The 16,820-nt window shown below is 39.4% G+C and overlaps 1 protein-coding gene across 7 annotated transcripts in view; it reads right to left on the minus strand.

Moving 5' to 3' along the window:
- Positions 1-16,820, minus strand: part of trip12 (thyroid hormone receptor interactor 12) — a 30,557-nt gene that overhangs the window by 5,823 nt on the left and 7,914 nt on the right. For 5 of the 7 annotated variants that reach the window (XM_061828246.1, XM_061828249.1, XM_061828250.1 and 2 more), the window contains exons 6-36: positions 15,427-15,563; positions 14,233-14,316; positions 14,040-14,135; positions 13,802-13,953; positions 13,647-13,682; positions 13,482-13,577; positions 11,627-11,719; positions 11,389-11,550; positions 10,831-10,899; positions 10,575-10,740; positions 9,775-9,892; positions 9,202-9,358; positions 8,733-8,886; positions 8,351-8,579; positions 8,109-8,227; positions 7,315-7,522; positions 5,739-5,839; positions 5,368-5,542; positions 5,125-5,266; positions 3,974-4,165; positions 3,739-3,890; positions 3,487-3,644; positions 3,292-3,365; positions 2,993-3,192; positions 2,583-2,710; positions 2,301-2,452; positions 1,579-1,721; positions 1,337-1,493; positions 1,067-1,165; positions 722-836; positions 489-643 (exon numbers count right to left, since the gene is read on the minus strand). In XM_061828246.1, coding sequence (XP_061684230.1) covers positions 489-643; positions 722-836; positions 1,067-1,165; positions 1,337-1,493; positions 1,579-1,721; positions 2,301-2,452; positions 2,583-2,710; positions 2,993-3,192; positions 3,292-3,365; positions 3,487-3,644; positions 3,739-3,890; positions 3,974-4,165; positions 5,125-5,266; positions 5,368-5,542; positions 5,739-5,839; positions 7,315-7,522; positions 8,109-8,227; positions 8,351-8,579; positions 8,733-8,886; positions 9,202-9,358; positions 9,775-9,892; positions 10,575-10,740; positions 10,831-10,899; positions 11,389-11,550; positions 11,627-11,719; positions 13,482-13,577; positions 13,647-13,682; positions 13,802-13,953; positions 14,040-14,135; positions 14,233-14,316; positions 15,427-15,563 — 4,219 coding nt within the window. The remainder of the gene's footprint in view (positions 1-488; positions 644-721; positions 837-1,066; positions 1,166-1,336; positions 1,494-1,578; positions 1,722-2,300; positions 2,453-2,582; positions 2,711-2,992; positions 3,193-3,291; positions 3,366-3,486; positions 3,645-3,738; positions 3,891-3,973; positions 4,166-5,124; positions 5,267-5,367; positions 5,543-5,738; positions 5,840-7,314; positions 7,523-8,108; positions 8,228-8,350; positions 8,580-8,732; positions 8,887-9,201; positions 9,359-9,774; positions 9,893-10,574; positions 10,741-10,830; positions 10,900-11,388; positions 11,551-11,626; positions 11,720-13,481; positions 13,578-13,646; positions 13,683-13,801; positions 13,954-14,039; positions 14,136-14,232; positions 14,317-15,426; positions 15,564-16,820) is intronic. The other 2 variants (XM_061828252.1, XM_061828251.1) reach the window with 2 other exon arrangements.

Raw genomic sequence — 16,820 nt, forward strand, 5'->3', positions numbered from 1 at the left:
ACTACAGAAGTGTTAATAAATGTAACCCTTCTGATAATAAAATGATAATCCTGAATGAGTCATGGAAACAGACATTATAGGCAGTCGTTTTTGCAGGTGCAGAACTCAGGTGTCAAAACACCCTCTAACATTTGTATGCCTTTTGGGTTTTTTTTTTTTGGCTAAGAGTACAGATGACCAAGTACTGCTAACAAGGACCTTATATGGATGCATCTGGTTCTTGTAAAAGCTGCTTAAGACAAAAATATCTGACATCAAATTGAGTCATCCTTGCCAGTAGTTGCTGCGACACTGTCGCCTGCAAATCTAACACTTAATAGATGTGGGTCAATTTTGCCCCTGAGAAGCCTCAAATGTTTTTTGTGGCAGTGTATTGTCAGGTAATATTGGAAAAACGAATCTCATTTACAACACTACACGGACAAAGAAAAAAGTAACTAAATGTAAGGGTTAACTATCATACAGCAAATTCAGAAGTGATTTCTCACCAGTCTGAAGTCCATGATAGCTTTGGCCATTAGCTTCCCCAAGAAGCGGAACTTCATTTTGATTTTGGCTATATGTGCTGGTTTGGTTGTCCTGCCAAATGGAACTGCAAAGAGTCCTCTGGTACTGAACATGTATTTTGTTCCCTCTTGGCTTCCTATTCAAGAATAAACAGGAAGTGTCAGGTAAAAGCAGCAGCGGCTTCACTATAAGGGTAACCAACAAAACGAGGTACCTTTAGGATTGGTCAAAGTCACCTCTTCCCCCCTCCACAAGCCAAGGTCAGCCCGCTGGAGCTCCTGAGAAACTAGAGCGTAGAACTCCAGAGTGGGACCAAGACCTGTACCCACCTGGAGGATGTGACAAGTTACAATTAATGTTCCCCTTTTGTATAATGCAATGCAAAAAGAGGTCAGTATGAAGGAGGATAGGGACAGAAAATAATTTTATTTCAAATATTAATATTACCTTACTACATTAGTGCAGGTTAGTGAGTGATCGTTTAGACAAATTCAGATTAACTGAACAGAACTACAATGCAAACTTGTATAAACACTAAGTTATCATAAAATTCAGGTACCTCGTTCTCATACTGAATCTCCAACATGGCACGGGAGCTACCAAGATCCTGCATCACGGACTCCGCCTGTTTGAGCAGCTCATCACGATTTATCGTCCTCTGAAAGAATGGGCCATGAAATTACATTTTAAAGAACAGACAAGAATGTTTACAATATAAAAATACCCAAACATCAGCACAATGCCACTCACAAATCAAAATATTCAAGGTGAAGTGTGAGAATTATGTGGTGTTAGTTACAGCAAGTTACAAGATTAAAGAAAAGAAGACCTTTTTCCTGTCAAGACGCGGTGCAACTCTGCTGTCCTGAGAATCTGATTGGTTAATCTCGGGGTTTGTGTCCAGCAAGCGCTGCATGGCTCGGTCGCGATCAAAAGCAGTTACATAGAACAACATCTGTCGCGTATCAAAGGGGAAGAAGAAGGGGCTACAGGAAGAACACAACATGAGCAAATAATGGTCCAACACCAGTTTCTAACAACATGGAGAAAGGGAGGGAGAAAAAGAGTTACCAAGTCTTTCCAAGCTCGATGAGCCACGTTGGGATGTTCCCTGTCATAATAACGAGGGGGTCTTGAAGCTGACGGTTGGCTTTGGCAGTCAGCTTACTGTTAATGAACTCACTAGTGGAGATGATTTCCTTACACAGAGCATTCTGGAGAAAGTGGGGGGGGGGGGTGTAAACTTCATTAGCACTTAAAATGATATAGGCGCAAATAGCACCCAATGCAGAAATTTAAGTCATAGTCTCACAGACAAAAAAGTTGATAAGCAATAATTGATAAATAAAAGTAGCAAGCAGGAGTTAGATCATTGTAATTGAATAAACATACCGTAACCCCGCTCCCCTGAGGGAAGGAAAAAAAAAAAAAAAAAAAAAAAACAAAAAAAAAACCTATACGATTTCACAAATTTCATTGATTTCCATGTATGTTTAAAACAACGTTCTCTGCCTTTTGGTGTCATCAAATCGTAGAAAGCCATTGAAATACGATCTGCTACAACATATCTGAGCATTCCACATTTGAGGATGGTTGACATTAAAAGGAAGAGTTGACTTAGTTGCGAAAATTATACGAGAAGGAGTCATCACAGTAAGCCACACATTCTTGAACTTCTCTTTGTGTGTAAAGCATCCGCAAAAAGACGCTGACTTTCAGTATGTGTTTTTTCTTTTAAGTCAAATTGGGGTAACACATGAGCAGACAGCTCCTCATAATTCCTGGGAACTTACCTCATACAAGTAGAACCAATATCTACTAATTGAGTGCAAAACCCGCAGCAGCAGGTTCACATCTAAGGAGGGGTCATCAAAGGTTATGCTCTCTGGAGGATCTGAAGTGAGGTATGTCTCTAAGGGATTGATGACGGTGGGACACACACCATCTGGAAATGATAGATAACGGCATTGTTATAGTTCCTGTTCACTTTAGTAATGTTTGCCCTCGTAAACCTTGTGGCGATTTCTATGCCATTGCTAAAGGGGCAAAGGGTCACGTTAGGTGAAGATCCTCACCATGCCACAGCTCATCCTGCTTCTTGGCATTGCGAGGGGAGGTTTTTGTGGGCGCAGTCTGAGCTCGGCCCCGCTTGCCCCCCACAGTGTCTTTGCTGCTATCCTCATCCTCTCTAACGGGTTTATACCTACGAGAGCAAAGAGTGGGATTAAACCAGTTTAGCTTGAGCAGGGAGTGTTGAATTTTAAACTCCATTCAGGACCACATACAGAAAATTTAGGGATGCAGGGAGGACGGCTGACATTTTTTCACTTGTTTATTAAACAGACTAAACACCAAATAATCAAGTTATTAAAAATGAACAGAAAGGTTGTCGAACCACCCCACATGACTATATTGATCTAGATACATGATCTTTTCTTTGCTTTAGACTTGGTGCAAAACTGCACTGATAATTAGAAAAACATACCATATTGTGTGCGTTTTGGTCCAGATGCCTGCTCGGCCAAGTGGGTTTGCCTCATCATCGGTGGACTCCCTTTCTTCTTCTGCCTGAAGACTGTACTGTCGCACAGCCTGGTAAACTGTCATGTTGTACGGCAGCAAGTGGTCACCAATGTAGAACTGTAATCTATGGCGTACACTGCCTGAATTTAGGAACTGGGCAGCCTACATAAGCAATAAGATTACGGTAGGGTCAACACCAAAACAATTGCATAGGATTGAGCAAAAAACACTTGCATTTTCTCCAACAGCTTGTTCACATACCAGTGACTCATCTATTTCATCGTCCGAACCATCATCATCACTATCTTCATCCTCTTCTCTGATCCGCCCATACCCTGTACACGAGTGCAAAATCTGGTCTCAGCTCAATTACACAAAAGAGAACCCCTGATAGAATGTAGGTATCAGCTGATGGTGCCCTCATTAGTAAGTGTGGAGGGCAAGCTTGTCACTCACCTCTGACAACAAGGTATCGCTCAATGGCTTGCACCAGGGCTAGAGGGTCTATCTTTACAGGGCCACCTTTCCACTGTTTGACATTAGTGCAGTCTGGATGCCTCTGCAGCTGACACTTGAGCTGATGCGTGTTGAAGAACTTAAGTGCCTGTGAACCTCTGGAGAAGCACATTCACTTGAGTAAACCTCTATTTAGAGATTACATTAATTTACAATTGAATAAAAAGGTGATCAAAAGATAAACCAACTCACCTGCTACCATTGCCATTCCCACTGGGGAAATCATGCACTTTGACAGGGAACTGCTCCATTTGACTCAAACAGCTGTTCATTTTGTGAACCAGTGCCAGGAAAGGCCCATTTTCTATTGGGTCCAGACAATTTACAGGCTCTGTTCCTGGAATCTTTTAACCACAGGACAGAACACATTGTTAACATAAAGAAAACTTACAATAAAGATTTTGTAATTTGTGCAAAGGTTTCACACCGGGCAGCCAACAAAGACATGGAGGAACCGTTTCAGTCGCAAGTCCCGACTAAGCAAATCCCTGTCTGTGTGGGAGGTTAGGTAAAGCAGGAGTTGCTTTACTAGTCCACTGTGTTGGATCTCAAACGATGACACATCAGACTCTGACACAATACTGGAAATCTCCGAAAGACACTCCAAACCACCATCCACCTAGGAAACCAAACATAAAATATCAGGCATATAAACTGTGACTAGGAAAACACAAATTTACAATGTCTCTTTTTTCACCTAACTCCTTGTCAGAGTCTTTGGTTTTAAGCATCTGCCAATCCAGAGTCAGCCACATTAACTTTGGTTGGGTAATGTATTAGGAATGTCCCACTCACTCCCCACCAGTCAAAGACTTTGATTTTAAGTGTCAGCCAATCGTGAGTTGCGATCCAATAAATAACTACAAAAACTCAACTTCATATTCAAAAGAACAACCCAAAAAATTACTAACAAGTGAATAGACGTTAGTTATATAAAATGGTTTATTTCAGTTGTTGCTGCTTAGAATGGCCCAACCAGTTATTAGGTTTAGCGGGTCATTAGTTTTTCTAAATAGGGCCAGCTACAAGTTTGCATTAAAAATAAATAAATGGGGGGGGGGGCACCACCAAATATTAATTGGATGTTTTTCACAGATTAGGAAGACTATATGCCTACTGTGATCTGGGTTTCCATTTCTAAAACAAAGTAGTGGACAAAGTATTCAATTATTCAATGCTCTGTAATTATTTCTGTTGCCCCTTTAGTTTAACGGTAAATACACCTGTGTTGTCTTCACGTGTAAAGCACACTCGGGGAGCGCCGATAGTGTGTGTGTGTGTCACGCACACACAAACACTCTGTGCAGTTCCGTCACTTAAATTATACAAGTATTAAAAAGACCCCAAAAAGTTTTTGTAATATAAAATGAAGCCTTTTCTTATCCATTTTGCCAGCTCTTAGCACCTTTGTATGATTTTGTCACTTTGTGACATTTAAAATGTCAGCATTTTAATAAAACTAGTCTTTTTTCATGCAAGCTTAAATAGCTGAAAAATCACGTGATCAACCGTGATTTTCAAATTATATGATCGGATCAGGACATCCCTATTACGTATGTAAGAATGTGTATGCTATACCTGCAGATTGAGCTGCTCAGTGGCTGTGCAAAGTCTCTGAAGTACATTCAGTGCAGGGTTGCTGCCATCCACCTTTTCAGAGTTGAAGTACCGCTCGACAAACTTACTGGCCTGTTCTTTGATCCAGGCCTTGATTTTGTCTCTGCCAAAACACATTACACACATACATTGAAACTCATGATTCCACATTACCTTTTTTTTTTTTTTTTTTTTTTGGGAGAGAGTGGGTGGGAGGGGTCATACCTGTTATTTGAAATTGAGTCTTTGGGGGGTGCCCTTGCCAGGCCACTCACCCCAGCTGTACGTGAAGCCTCAGAGTTGGAATTATTTGTTTGGGCCCCGAGTTTTCCCCACGTTTTGGGATTGAGACTGGCCAAGAAGGATGATTTGGGTGACTGAGTACTTGTGGGGCTTTTTGCTTTTGAGAAAAGATAGAATGGACGTAAGGTTATGAACATTCACAAAAGCACCATATTTGACTGCCAAACACTGTAGTTTTGACAAATGCTTCAATATGGTTGGTGTGCGCAGTGCAATACCAATGGAAAGACTTTCATACTCTCAAACTAAAGTGAGTAAAAGTGTTTGTAAAGCTTTACTTAGGGTTAACTTACCCTGATTGTCTACTTTCTCATCATCCCTTGGTGGTGAGTATTTGGGCCTTCTGGGCCCCCGTTTCGGTAGTCGTTTTCGTTTGAGCACATCGCTTAACCTTCTGAGAAAAGACAGTAGGGGCATGGTAAATGTGGTTATTATTAAGAATAACAAATTTCAAGGAAACTCATACGCAACATTTTCAAACAAAAAAAAAAAGTTTAAGTGTTTGGTTTGACTAAAAGGTGACATGTTATGGAAAATTGTCTTCGCTTGTACAGTGGGTCCTAGAATTTTGACAGTACAGTTAGGCTGGGTGAAGAGCTGCTACTTTCGAAAAATGGCCCGAGTACAGTGTATGAAAACGCTTGTCAAACCCAAACGGTAAACAGAGTTGCAATGGGTACTGTTGGACACACAGATGAGCAGTAGGGAAAACTGTCACATGTGATCAGTTTGACCTTGATCTGAAACATTGCACATACCGGTAATCAAATGGTCAGCCAAATCGTTGGTGTGGGATGTAATAACAGCAAGAACAACATGAAGTGGAGACAAAATGGCTCCACACTGTTCTAATACCAGGTTTATGGATTAACATGAGACTGTGCTAAATCATTTGATGAACTTTTTCCTGTGCCCTATTAATTGTTCAACTTCAATGACAAAATTTAATCTCTTATGAGGAAAGTAAAAATAATGTGCCAGGAAAAGTGTTTACACTTTAAAACTGGGGCTATGACTGCGTTAATAGTTAAAAAATTGTATGAAAATTAATGTCAAACAGGAGTCAGCACACACCAGCCACCATTTACATTGCCTGTGCTTAATCACAAATAAAGTTCAGATGTTGTAGTTGTCTTTTCTTGACATGTTCATAGTCATATCTTACAGTACAAGCCATGGTCTGCTTCCACTGTATCTGAAGGATTTCATTGTTCAAAAAGGTAGGTCAGGAGGAGGGTACATTTCCAAGGCACTAAATATGCAACAGTTACGAGTCATTATCAAGTACAGGGGGTGGGTATTTTAAAAAAAAAAAAAAAAAAAATTGAACAACCAACAACAAGATAATCAAGACTTAGACATCTCTCCAAAATTGATTAAAAGCTAAGTAAACTGCTCTGGGAGGCTGCCAGTAACACTGAATGAGCTACAGCAATTTCTGCCCGTTTAGAGAATAGGATAAAAATCTTCATGTGTGTGACCTGAATGGGAAAGTGGTGTGATGAAGGCCTTATCTAACTAAGAAAAGAAAACACTTGAAATCTTACAAACCATGTGGGAAAATGTGTAACTGCACAAAGTCAACTGAAAATGTGTGCCCTCCTATTGCAGTGCATAATTTGTTTGGTGAAGCATTTAGATTTATTTTTTTTTTTTTTTTTAAATTCTTCATACACAAATCTGGAGTTAAGCCGCAATTATGTTGAATAACAGTCTTTTCATTCCATATTATCATTTGCATGAACAGAATCGTTCCTCAGAGTGCTTCAAAATGGGTTGGTATAACCACATGTTCAGCGTGCTTTAACTAATTCTTGATCCCTTGCATATTTTGGCAAAACCCTGCAAAGAACATCAAACTCTACTCACCCTTGTGGGCTGAGGTCAAGTGAGTCATCCATGCTATGCTGGAAGCTAGGAGAACCCAAGTCAGGAGTTGCATTATTGACGGTCGTCGTGGATGCAGTGCTGATGGTGGTAGTACACAGACTGGTACTAGTACTGGGGCAAGCCTTGGGGGGACTAGTAACTAGAAAGCTCTCAGACTCTGCAAGGTTTTTAACCTGATGCATTACACCTGCAAATGAAGTACAGAAAGAAGCATTGACTATCCATACAGCCTTGTAATACGACAGAAACAAACTTGACACTAAATCTCTAAAATGACTCACTTTGACTGAAGACTGACAAAGATTATCAGTCAAGAAGATCACCTGATAAATCATGTTCCTTTCTTCGTGGCTTTCCATTTACATTGAAACAATTTTTTGTTTCCTGTGGCAAGCTACATCGCTATTTAATACTTTATTTTTAGGGTGTCTTTATTTTAAGACTCATTTTAAAGATTACTCTGTCAATCTATTTTCTACTACTTTTCCTGTAGGATCACAGAAATGCTGTAGACAAATAGACAAACTGTGTGTGAAAGGCAGCCTAAACCCTAAAATTATTACATTGGACTGGTGGTTCTGTCAATCTTGGGCCCCAACTTCCACAGGGGGATCAAATCAACATCCCATAGTGAGCCCTTAACTACTAAACTGGCAGTGACTTATTTAAAATATTTAGAGCCATGGAATCTCCAAAACACATACAAAATCAGGTAAGTTGCTTAAAAAGATTATGAAAAATGATATAAAAGAAGCAAAATCCAAGACAACTACCTTCTCTCCTGAAATAGACACTGAACACATCAGGCAGCTTCTGCATTAGGATCTCAGCCATCTGCAAAGAACCCACTACAATCTTCAGGTCCTGGCTGGATAGCATGGAGGCAATGTGACTGGGGAAGAAAAGAAATTGGGGGAAAAAAATGTTAAGTTCCATTAATGAATGCAGTCTTTTTCAAAGACTCCTTCGAAATTGGAGTTCATTAGTAAATGAAACCAACAATCCAGCTAGTTACCTGGACACTGCATGGTTCCTTAAGACATCCTTCAGCAGCTCTGCGTCAGCAAAGTAAATGATCCTGAGGATGGCTCTAAGGCACTTGTGTCTAACTGCAGGTCCAGCAGAGGAGCTGTACACTTCATACAAGACCCCAAATAGAGTTTTGATAAAACACTTAGCCAACTCAGGGTCTTCCTTCATCAACTGGGCTCGTGCATCTTCTCGTCGAACCTCCGGGTGACTCCCTGGGGAAAAGTGAAAAACCATTTCATGATAAGCTTGAAATACATAAAATTGTATGTTGCTGATTCACCTCAAATGGACAATTAAATAAATTCACCAAGTGTTTATTAACCACAATTGCCTTTTCGGTTTAGAAACTCAGTCAAGACTATTACCAGAGTTGGGATTTGCAAGTGGATTTGGCTTCCTCTGGATGCCGCGTGCTGTTCCGGTGTCTTCGTTGATCTGCTGCATAGAGTTAAAGTCAATTGTATACACACGACCCAGAGTTGACAAGCTGATCTCATCTTCCCCATTCTGGTGGGCTGTCTGTAGGACAAGACAATCACCATACACAGCCATAATTAGAATTATATTAAGATTAATGTGGGACTTGAATCAGTTTGCTATCAATAATGCAAGACAAAAAATGTGAACGGCTTGGAATATTACATCTGGATAAAATGGTCGTAGAAGGTGATTTGTTTCATCAGACTGTTTAATATTGTGATTTAGGTAAAGATTGGATCACATTTATAACCAATTTATGCAGAAATTTAAATTACAAAATATTGGTAACGGTACTTGTTCCTCCCACTGAAATAAAACTGAATATTTCACAAGATGTTTATAGTTGATCAATACCTCAATAATGCGGCTGTCAATGCGATTGTAGGGATGCCACAGCCCTCTATCATCCCTCCATTGCCAAATCACCCCTTCAGTTGTTTGGGCACTGCCCTTCTTCAGCATTACATCAACTGCAAAGATGCCCTCTCGAGGCAGGCAAGGCATCAGCTCACTAGAGGGGGGAAGAAAGTTTCAGATTGCAGCGGAATTCTATTTTAACAACCACTGAGAATAACTTGTTTCAGTATTTCTGGTGTCATGTATAGACCAAAATAATTGAGATTAAACAGCATGTATGCTTGTTTTTCCAGAGGCTTTTTAAGAGTCATTTTTGAAAATCTACAAAGATATGTTTTTTTTTTTTTTTAATCTGTGACAGAGCACATAAATTACCATAGTAAAGACATTTAACAGTTTTGGTCTTCTCATGTGTGACAGTTTTCTCTAAAATGGGTGCATTGGCTCAGTAAAACAAGTCACACTTGTCAAAAAGGGACATTGTTCAGGAAAAAACAATAGTGCCAATAAAGAAACCTGTTAATATGGAAAGAGTAAAGATGTTATGGTATGGAGAAAAATCAATGCTACCATATAAGAGAAGTCAGTTCGTAGAGTTCTTGAGGGCTACGTGGTACAAGTTCAATCTGTTCTTGGCAGCTGCCATTTGATGCCCCACACAAGAGGAAGCGCAGTGTTTCTGCAATGTCTGTAGAAAGGGGGGGGGGGGGTTAGAGCTCAACCCATACCATGGGAATACTTCTTTACAAAGTAAAATGAAATGTTAAATGTATAATTTAATGAGATGGTAGTCCTTTTGAACAATTATTGATTGCGTGCTCATTAGGTTTACTTGTTTTGTTCTCCAGACTTCAACGCATGGCTGAAATGATATGGTGGAAAAGTGTATCGGCAACCTCCTCTAATTTTACACAGGCAAGGGGCATTACAGAAAGCTAGTATACTGTAAAAACCTATAGACCATATCTTAAAAATCTGCAATAAAATAGGGGGATAATCTATGACCCAAAATATATATAATGAGGGAACACTTAACCAAGGTTTTATTATATAATAAAATGGAATATTACCGATACCTGAAAAGCCTGATGAAGGAAACTAGGGTAGAAATGTTGAGGACGTCTGCACATATAGTGTATGTGTGTGTAATACCAATGAATAAAACTGTGCAGAGTTTAAAATTATTTGTATGGGGGAAAAAAAGAAAAGAAAAAAAATGAATGGAAACACTTGTTCTACTGAACAACATAGGCAGACAGGACTGGTGGGCAAAACTGCCACAGTTTAAGGTTCAAGGGTGTATCACAAGAGAAATTAAACCATGAAGCATGAACCATTAGGGTTATTAGGTTAAGGGTACTGTTACTCACTTTGTTTCATGAGCTGAACTGCCAAGCAGGGGCAGTTGGAACACATGAGGGAAAACATGCGCACAACCATGATGAACATCCCAGAGCTAAGTATAGGAGGTGTCACTACCAGCAGCTGCTGAATGTTGGTCAAAAGGTCTCGTGATGCCACTTCTTGCAACAAGTTCTGTTGATTCCAACACAACCAAATGGCTTTACAGTAATTCAAAAACAAAAACATGGTAGTCCACCAAACCACAAAAAGTATGGAACAAACCTCCTCATGTTGAAAATTGTCCACTAGTCTGGCAAAACAGAGGCAAGTGCTCTCAACAGATTTTTTGTCCTGAAGAAGGGCAGAATAGGGGGAAATTTGAAAATTGTTTTTCCATCAAATGTCATCAAAAAATGCATTGTCATATTTTTCATGAATAAATGCTGAAAATGCGGCTGTATTTTTCTTAGTGACTTTGTGAAGCACTAAATTCTACACAACAAAACAGACAAGAGTAATACAGCTTGTTACTGGTCAAAACATCAACCCCACCCCCCCACCCCAAAAAAGCCCACTCTCTCTCTCTACTTAAAGATCATAAGTGGCAATTACTCGCATTGCTTTTTCAATAGACGGGAATAAAGTTTTCAATCGAAATAAAAATAGATAAAAAAAATAAAAAGAATTGTTACAGAGGGAATCAAAGAACAAGTACTTTTGATGAACAGACGGCATCTCAATTGATTGAATTATCGGCTACGTTTTCCATGTTCCTTTATTATTTAATCCAATACGAAAACCTGATGACAAATAAGTTTGGCGACATGGGGAGTGAATTACCTGATGTGCAAGTCTCTGAGTCAACAGAGGCAGAGAATCAGCAACAAAGTGGAACTCATCAGGTGTTATGCTCTGGCAGCAGTTGGCTGCTATGGCCAAGGCATTCCTCTGTGCATTGATGCTGAAGAATTCTAGGTAGAGTAGGCAGTCAGCCAGCCCACCCTTTAAGGAATAACAATTATGCAGTTTTGGAGTCACAGCAAATAAAGACAAGATTCGTTACATGTGACACACTTACAGCCTGCAAAATTGCTTTGCTGTGTCGCCTCGACAGCATCTCCAAGGCGGTAAGGGCCTGCTCAGCTACGTCAATAAACTGGATCACCTGAAGCTGCAGACATGACATTCAGAGTTAGTATTAGACATTACGGTGATTTTATCGGCGTGATTTGAAATCGGTTTTATATAATAATTCACTGACATCATTGATCAGCTCCGCAAAAGAAATTTACTCCATGTCACCGTCATGCACAGCATATTTGAATCCAAAAAGCTAGTTATTTATATAGTTTGTCATTTGACTTAGTACTGTAAATATCTGACAGCTAATAAAGTTATTAAAAAAAAAAAAAAAAAACATGGCGCCATGGGAGAGCCAAGACAGCTGAGACGATGTCACGAATCAGACCAAAAGAAATTTGCACTCATGATTGCACTGTCAGACTACTGCAATAAAATCTTGTATTACAATACCATCTGATCCCATTTTTTACTATGAAACACTCGTTTCTGTGGGGATGACAACACGAGTGGATCACGCTGACTATTTCAGAACAAAATGGGGCTAGGGGGTTGTCACCGGTGCTAAGGACAAGGGAGGATATTCGTGTAACGCTTGTTATGTTCATGTACTTTTAACAAGATACGTCTCACAATGAGGCAACAAAACGTTACTTAGCCTAACAGGCTGGTAATACCGCTAGTGGTTGTGCATAAACATGATCTGACCAGAGTAATGATTTCAAAGCATTATTGCGCAAGCTCATACTTTACAATTGAAAAATCTCTCAGCACAACAACAAACCAAAATGTCACGAAAATTTGTTTCATTAAATGCTGCAAGTACTCACTGTGATTTGACGAGCATGATCGCGCTATCTGCACAGTGGAGCACGAAAAATCACGTGCGTAAAATTTGTTACGAGTAGAAAAAAAATAGATATTGAAAGACGTCGCCTATTTTGTGTAGTCTTGACAATCTACGTGTTTATTTCATAAACGTTAACAAAACAAGCCTGGTCATAAACAATCTGTATTCACCCGGAAACAGGAAATGCAAGTTAACTGTACCAAGCATCTACGGGAGTGGTGACAAAAGGACGTTACGAGCTGCTTCACGTACTGTGAGCGCATTTACGTCAAAAGTCATCAACATAATGAGCCATGTCAAAGGAATTTCAGTTACACAAGGGGTCTTCAATGCGTCGATTGTGGGGCAGTGTGACGGCGTGCACCCCCAAAAAATAAAAAAAATTACAGACCATCATCTCCCTCGACATTTGATTCAGGTGTGGCCAATACGTCATTCGAGCAAGCCAGCCTCCAATTTACGGCAGTTGCGGCGATGCGTGCACTCGACCCCCCAACAATACATCACGATTTCCAACAGGAATGTTTGTTACAATGTATCGCTAGCTTGTTGCCGCTATTGCCGATTATGTTGAACTAAACTTTCAGCATTTTCAAAACATTGCGGGTATAGACCGTGTTTATTCCTTGACAGGCCAGTGCATTTAACTTTTCTTCAGATAAAGTTTGTCAGATCAAGAATTTTTCTTGATGAAAAATGTTAAATAGTTTTATATCATGTTCGAATATCAGTTGAAATTGGAAATTATCATTTCTGAGTTTTAATTTTTGTTTCTATTTTAGTTATGAGTTTATTTTATTTTTAATTTACAGTTATGTGATAGTAATCCAGTAAATTATTTTAAAGTCTTGAGATTCCATCCCTAATCACACCCACAACTTTATCTGCAGGGATGACTGACCACATCTGTACATTTTTCAAATGTGAGTGACTGTAATAAGTATAGAAAATCGTCATTCATAACTATTCCAAGATATCTACAATCTATGGCCCTGAATTTTACCTTCTCCAGGAATACAGGAATAGCATCAACCACCACAGCAGAAGACCGAGGAAGGGCCTCCATCATGTAAGTGAGCGCACGGGAGGCATGATTCATCTGGTGGTAAAGTTAATTACATTAAAAAAATATACCGTAAAAACAGCAACTAAAGTTCAGTTTACTTACAATATCAAAGTTATGCTCCATTTGCAACAGTGTAATCTGCAAATGAAAGATGAACAAATAGAAGCATCTGGTCAAAATGGTCCCAATATAAAGTAAAAAGTATGGTGCGATTTTCTCTGTGCAGTAATTATGAGACAAACTGGGGGGCACCTCACCAAAGCAGGCACCACACTTTTGACAGGGAATCCACCGAGTGTTTCTTCATTGCCCATTACCAATAGCTGGCACATCTCAATAGCAGCTTGGAGCTGCTGAGACTCATCACCTGTGGCCTGCAGGCCTTGTAGTAACTGCTGAGCCTTGGAGCCTGGACAAAGAATAGTCACAAATTTTAAACTAATTCAAGTTCTTCATAAAGTGACTCAGATGGAAAGGTAAGACGCTCCTACTTACTGGCACCACTGCCTATGGTCCTGTGAAACAGCTGTGACATCCGGGGTCCCAGGGGCCCAAATAGATGTGGGGGCAGACCCCTGGCCTCTAGTAAAGCTATAAAAAGAACACAAAGTGTCAGATTCAGACACAATGTGCATGAATAAGCATCATCACTATTTGTAAACAAATAGTATCAGTAGAGCTGCGGTACCTTGAAGCCTCCCCATTTCTGAGTCATCAGATTCACTTTCTCCAGAGGTGGTCATGCCTACTGCTCCAGTAACTGAACTTGAGGCTGGGAAGATAGAACAGATTTATTTAATTTGTAAGAAAAATAATGACATTATGGGGTCATGAAGTTAGATGCATTTTACTCTCTGCACAATGTTTACAGTGCTGTGAAAAAGTATTGCTCCCCATCTCAAATTGTAGTCTTGCTGCAAAGTTCAGGTCAAACAAATAAATTGACAAATATAACCCGAATGAACACAAAATGTTGTTCCTACATGGCAATTTAATTTATTAAGAACAACAAACTAGTCAGAATTATGTGGCCCTGTGTGGAAAAAGTAATGGCCTGCTAACTAATACGTTTTTGGGCCTTCTTCACAAGCAACAACTGAAACCAAGCATTTTCTATAACCTACATTGAGACTTTCACATCGCTGTGGAGATATTTCGGCCCACACACCTTCTGAAAATATTCATCTCATCTGTCCAATAATATTCTTGCAAAAGTATTTGAAATGTTTTTTCCCCCCCTATGTTGATTTTCAATTTACAACACTGTTATGTCATGAACAGTGGCCCTAACTGAAAAAGGAGAGGCTTGCAGTTCTTTAGAAGTCCTGAGTTAATTTCTTTATAGGCCGGCCACTCGTGGCAAGGTTCACCACTCTTCCATGTTTTTGCTCTCACTATGGTTAGCTGGAATCCTCAAGCTTTAGAAATGGATTCGGGAAACCTTACTGAACTGATAAGATGTCAATGACTATTTTTCCAACTGTTCTGGAATTGCTTTTGAACGCGTCAGTTTGTTAGTTTAAGATCCGTTGTCTGACTTAATTTTGTCAGGACAGATTCTGTTTAAGCGATTTCGTGACTGAAGGTACCCAGGTTTGGGTGGGATCAGTGAAAATTAACCATAAAATCTGACTAAACAATGAATTAATGGGGGCAAATTAATTTTTCCACAAAGAGTCAAATAACTGAATAGTGTTTCTCCTTGACAAACAATCATTTCAAAAAAATAATTTTACATTCACTTGGATTATATTTGTCTAATGATCGTAAACAAAGTGGGGAAAACGTAAAAATTCAAGATCTTGAGAAGGAGGCCAAAAGTTCTTCATGGCACTGAAGTTTCTCAAAGCAAAGACCACTCATAAAATCGGTAAGTGGGTACCTGAGGCGCCCTGTGATGCCTCATCAGTGCGAGCAGCCGAGGAGTTAGCCCCATCCTGGTTATTGTCAGAGTCAGCCATTTTCTCCTGTCGGCGAGCGTCAGCTGCCCCACGCTTGCCCAGGCCTGAGCCCCGCCGACTGTAATAAGCAGAATCAATATGAGTCACCACAGAATAATTAAAAATGTTTGTTATCCTCTAAGTCAAAACAGGTATAAGATTGTTTTCCATTTCCATTTGATGCAGTGCTTCCTCAAGTTTTTCCAATAGCTATGGTTACAGTTACTTGTAAGGGCACAGTAAGGCATATAGATTGTTACGCTACGAGACTGCCACCTATAAAAGGACAGGCTAAGGTGCATATACATATTTTATCCATGTTCACTGGTGTAATTTCATAATTGAATTTGATTATACATTTTGAAAGTTTTCCCTAGCAAAAAAAAATTGCATGCTTCTTGATGCTAATTTGTCTTCCATTTAAATCAAACTGTTCTGCAAAGGAGAATTAAAAAAAAGATTATAGACAATTGGATTCAGTTTTCAGCCCTCTTTACAAGGTAACAGTTCAAAGATTACTAAACAAGATAAATATTGAAGATTGAGTTAACAGTTTAAAAAAAAAAAAAAGTTAAAATTGTCGGTGTTATCTGATGACAGTACATTATTAAAATGATCTCCCAATCATCCCTCTCTGGCCCCATTTTGTGCCTGTAATTTAATTCCATTTATTATTTCAAGACTTGTCATGGCGTAACAAGAATAGCCAATCAGATTGAAGAGACAAAGGCGTGACCAAAGAGGTGTCAATAATATGCACACCCAACCGCTCACAAAAAGGAGACTAAGACAGGTTAGACAAAATTTAAGAAGAAGGAATCCGGTATTTGCACAACCTACTTTGACATTTGCCAAAATGGGTAAAGGCTCAGGTGAGTGGCAAAGGGGCTTGTGACATAGTACATATGGGAGTTTAAATGGCAACACAATCTGAGACCACAGAGCCCCCAAAAATGACAGTCATTTTTTGGGCTGTGTTTGTTTACACATATATTTGTATAATAAATTATATACATGTAATTTTACTTTACAACTTTTAGTTACTTTGGTCCAAAGACAGCAGCCACACAGAACATTTTAGCAACTTCCTACTTGTGTTCATTAGCAAAGCATACACAGGAAGTCAGCTATCCCATTTTCTGCATTGGTCATGTGACTTTCCGCATATTTCAGATTTGGACAGCTCTCGAGAACCATTAAGAGTAAACATATATTACAGTTGAGTCCTATATGCCAACAGCTGCATATAACTTGGAAAACCACCATCACCTATTTCACCAAGTATTCAGAAAAAATTATCACCTCTTACATTTTTAATTCATTGTACATTCCAAAA

This window comes from Syngnathoides biaculeatus, chromosome 8, assembly GCF_019802595.1.
Source record: "Syngnathoides biaculeatus isolate LvHL_M chromosome 8, ASM1980259v1, whole genome shotgun sequence".
In the NCBI taxonomy this organism is placed as follows: domain Eukaryota; kingdom Metazoa; phylum Chordata; class Actinopteri; order Syngnathiformes; family Syngnathidae; genus Syngnathoides; species Syngnathoides biaculeatus.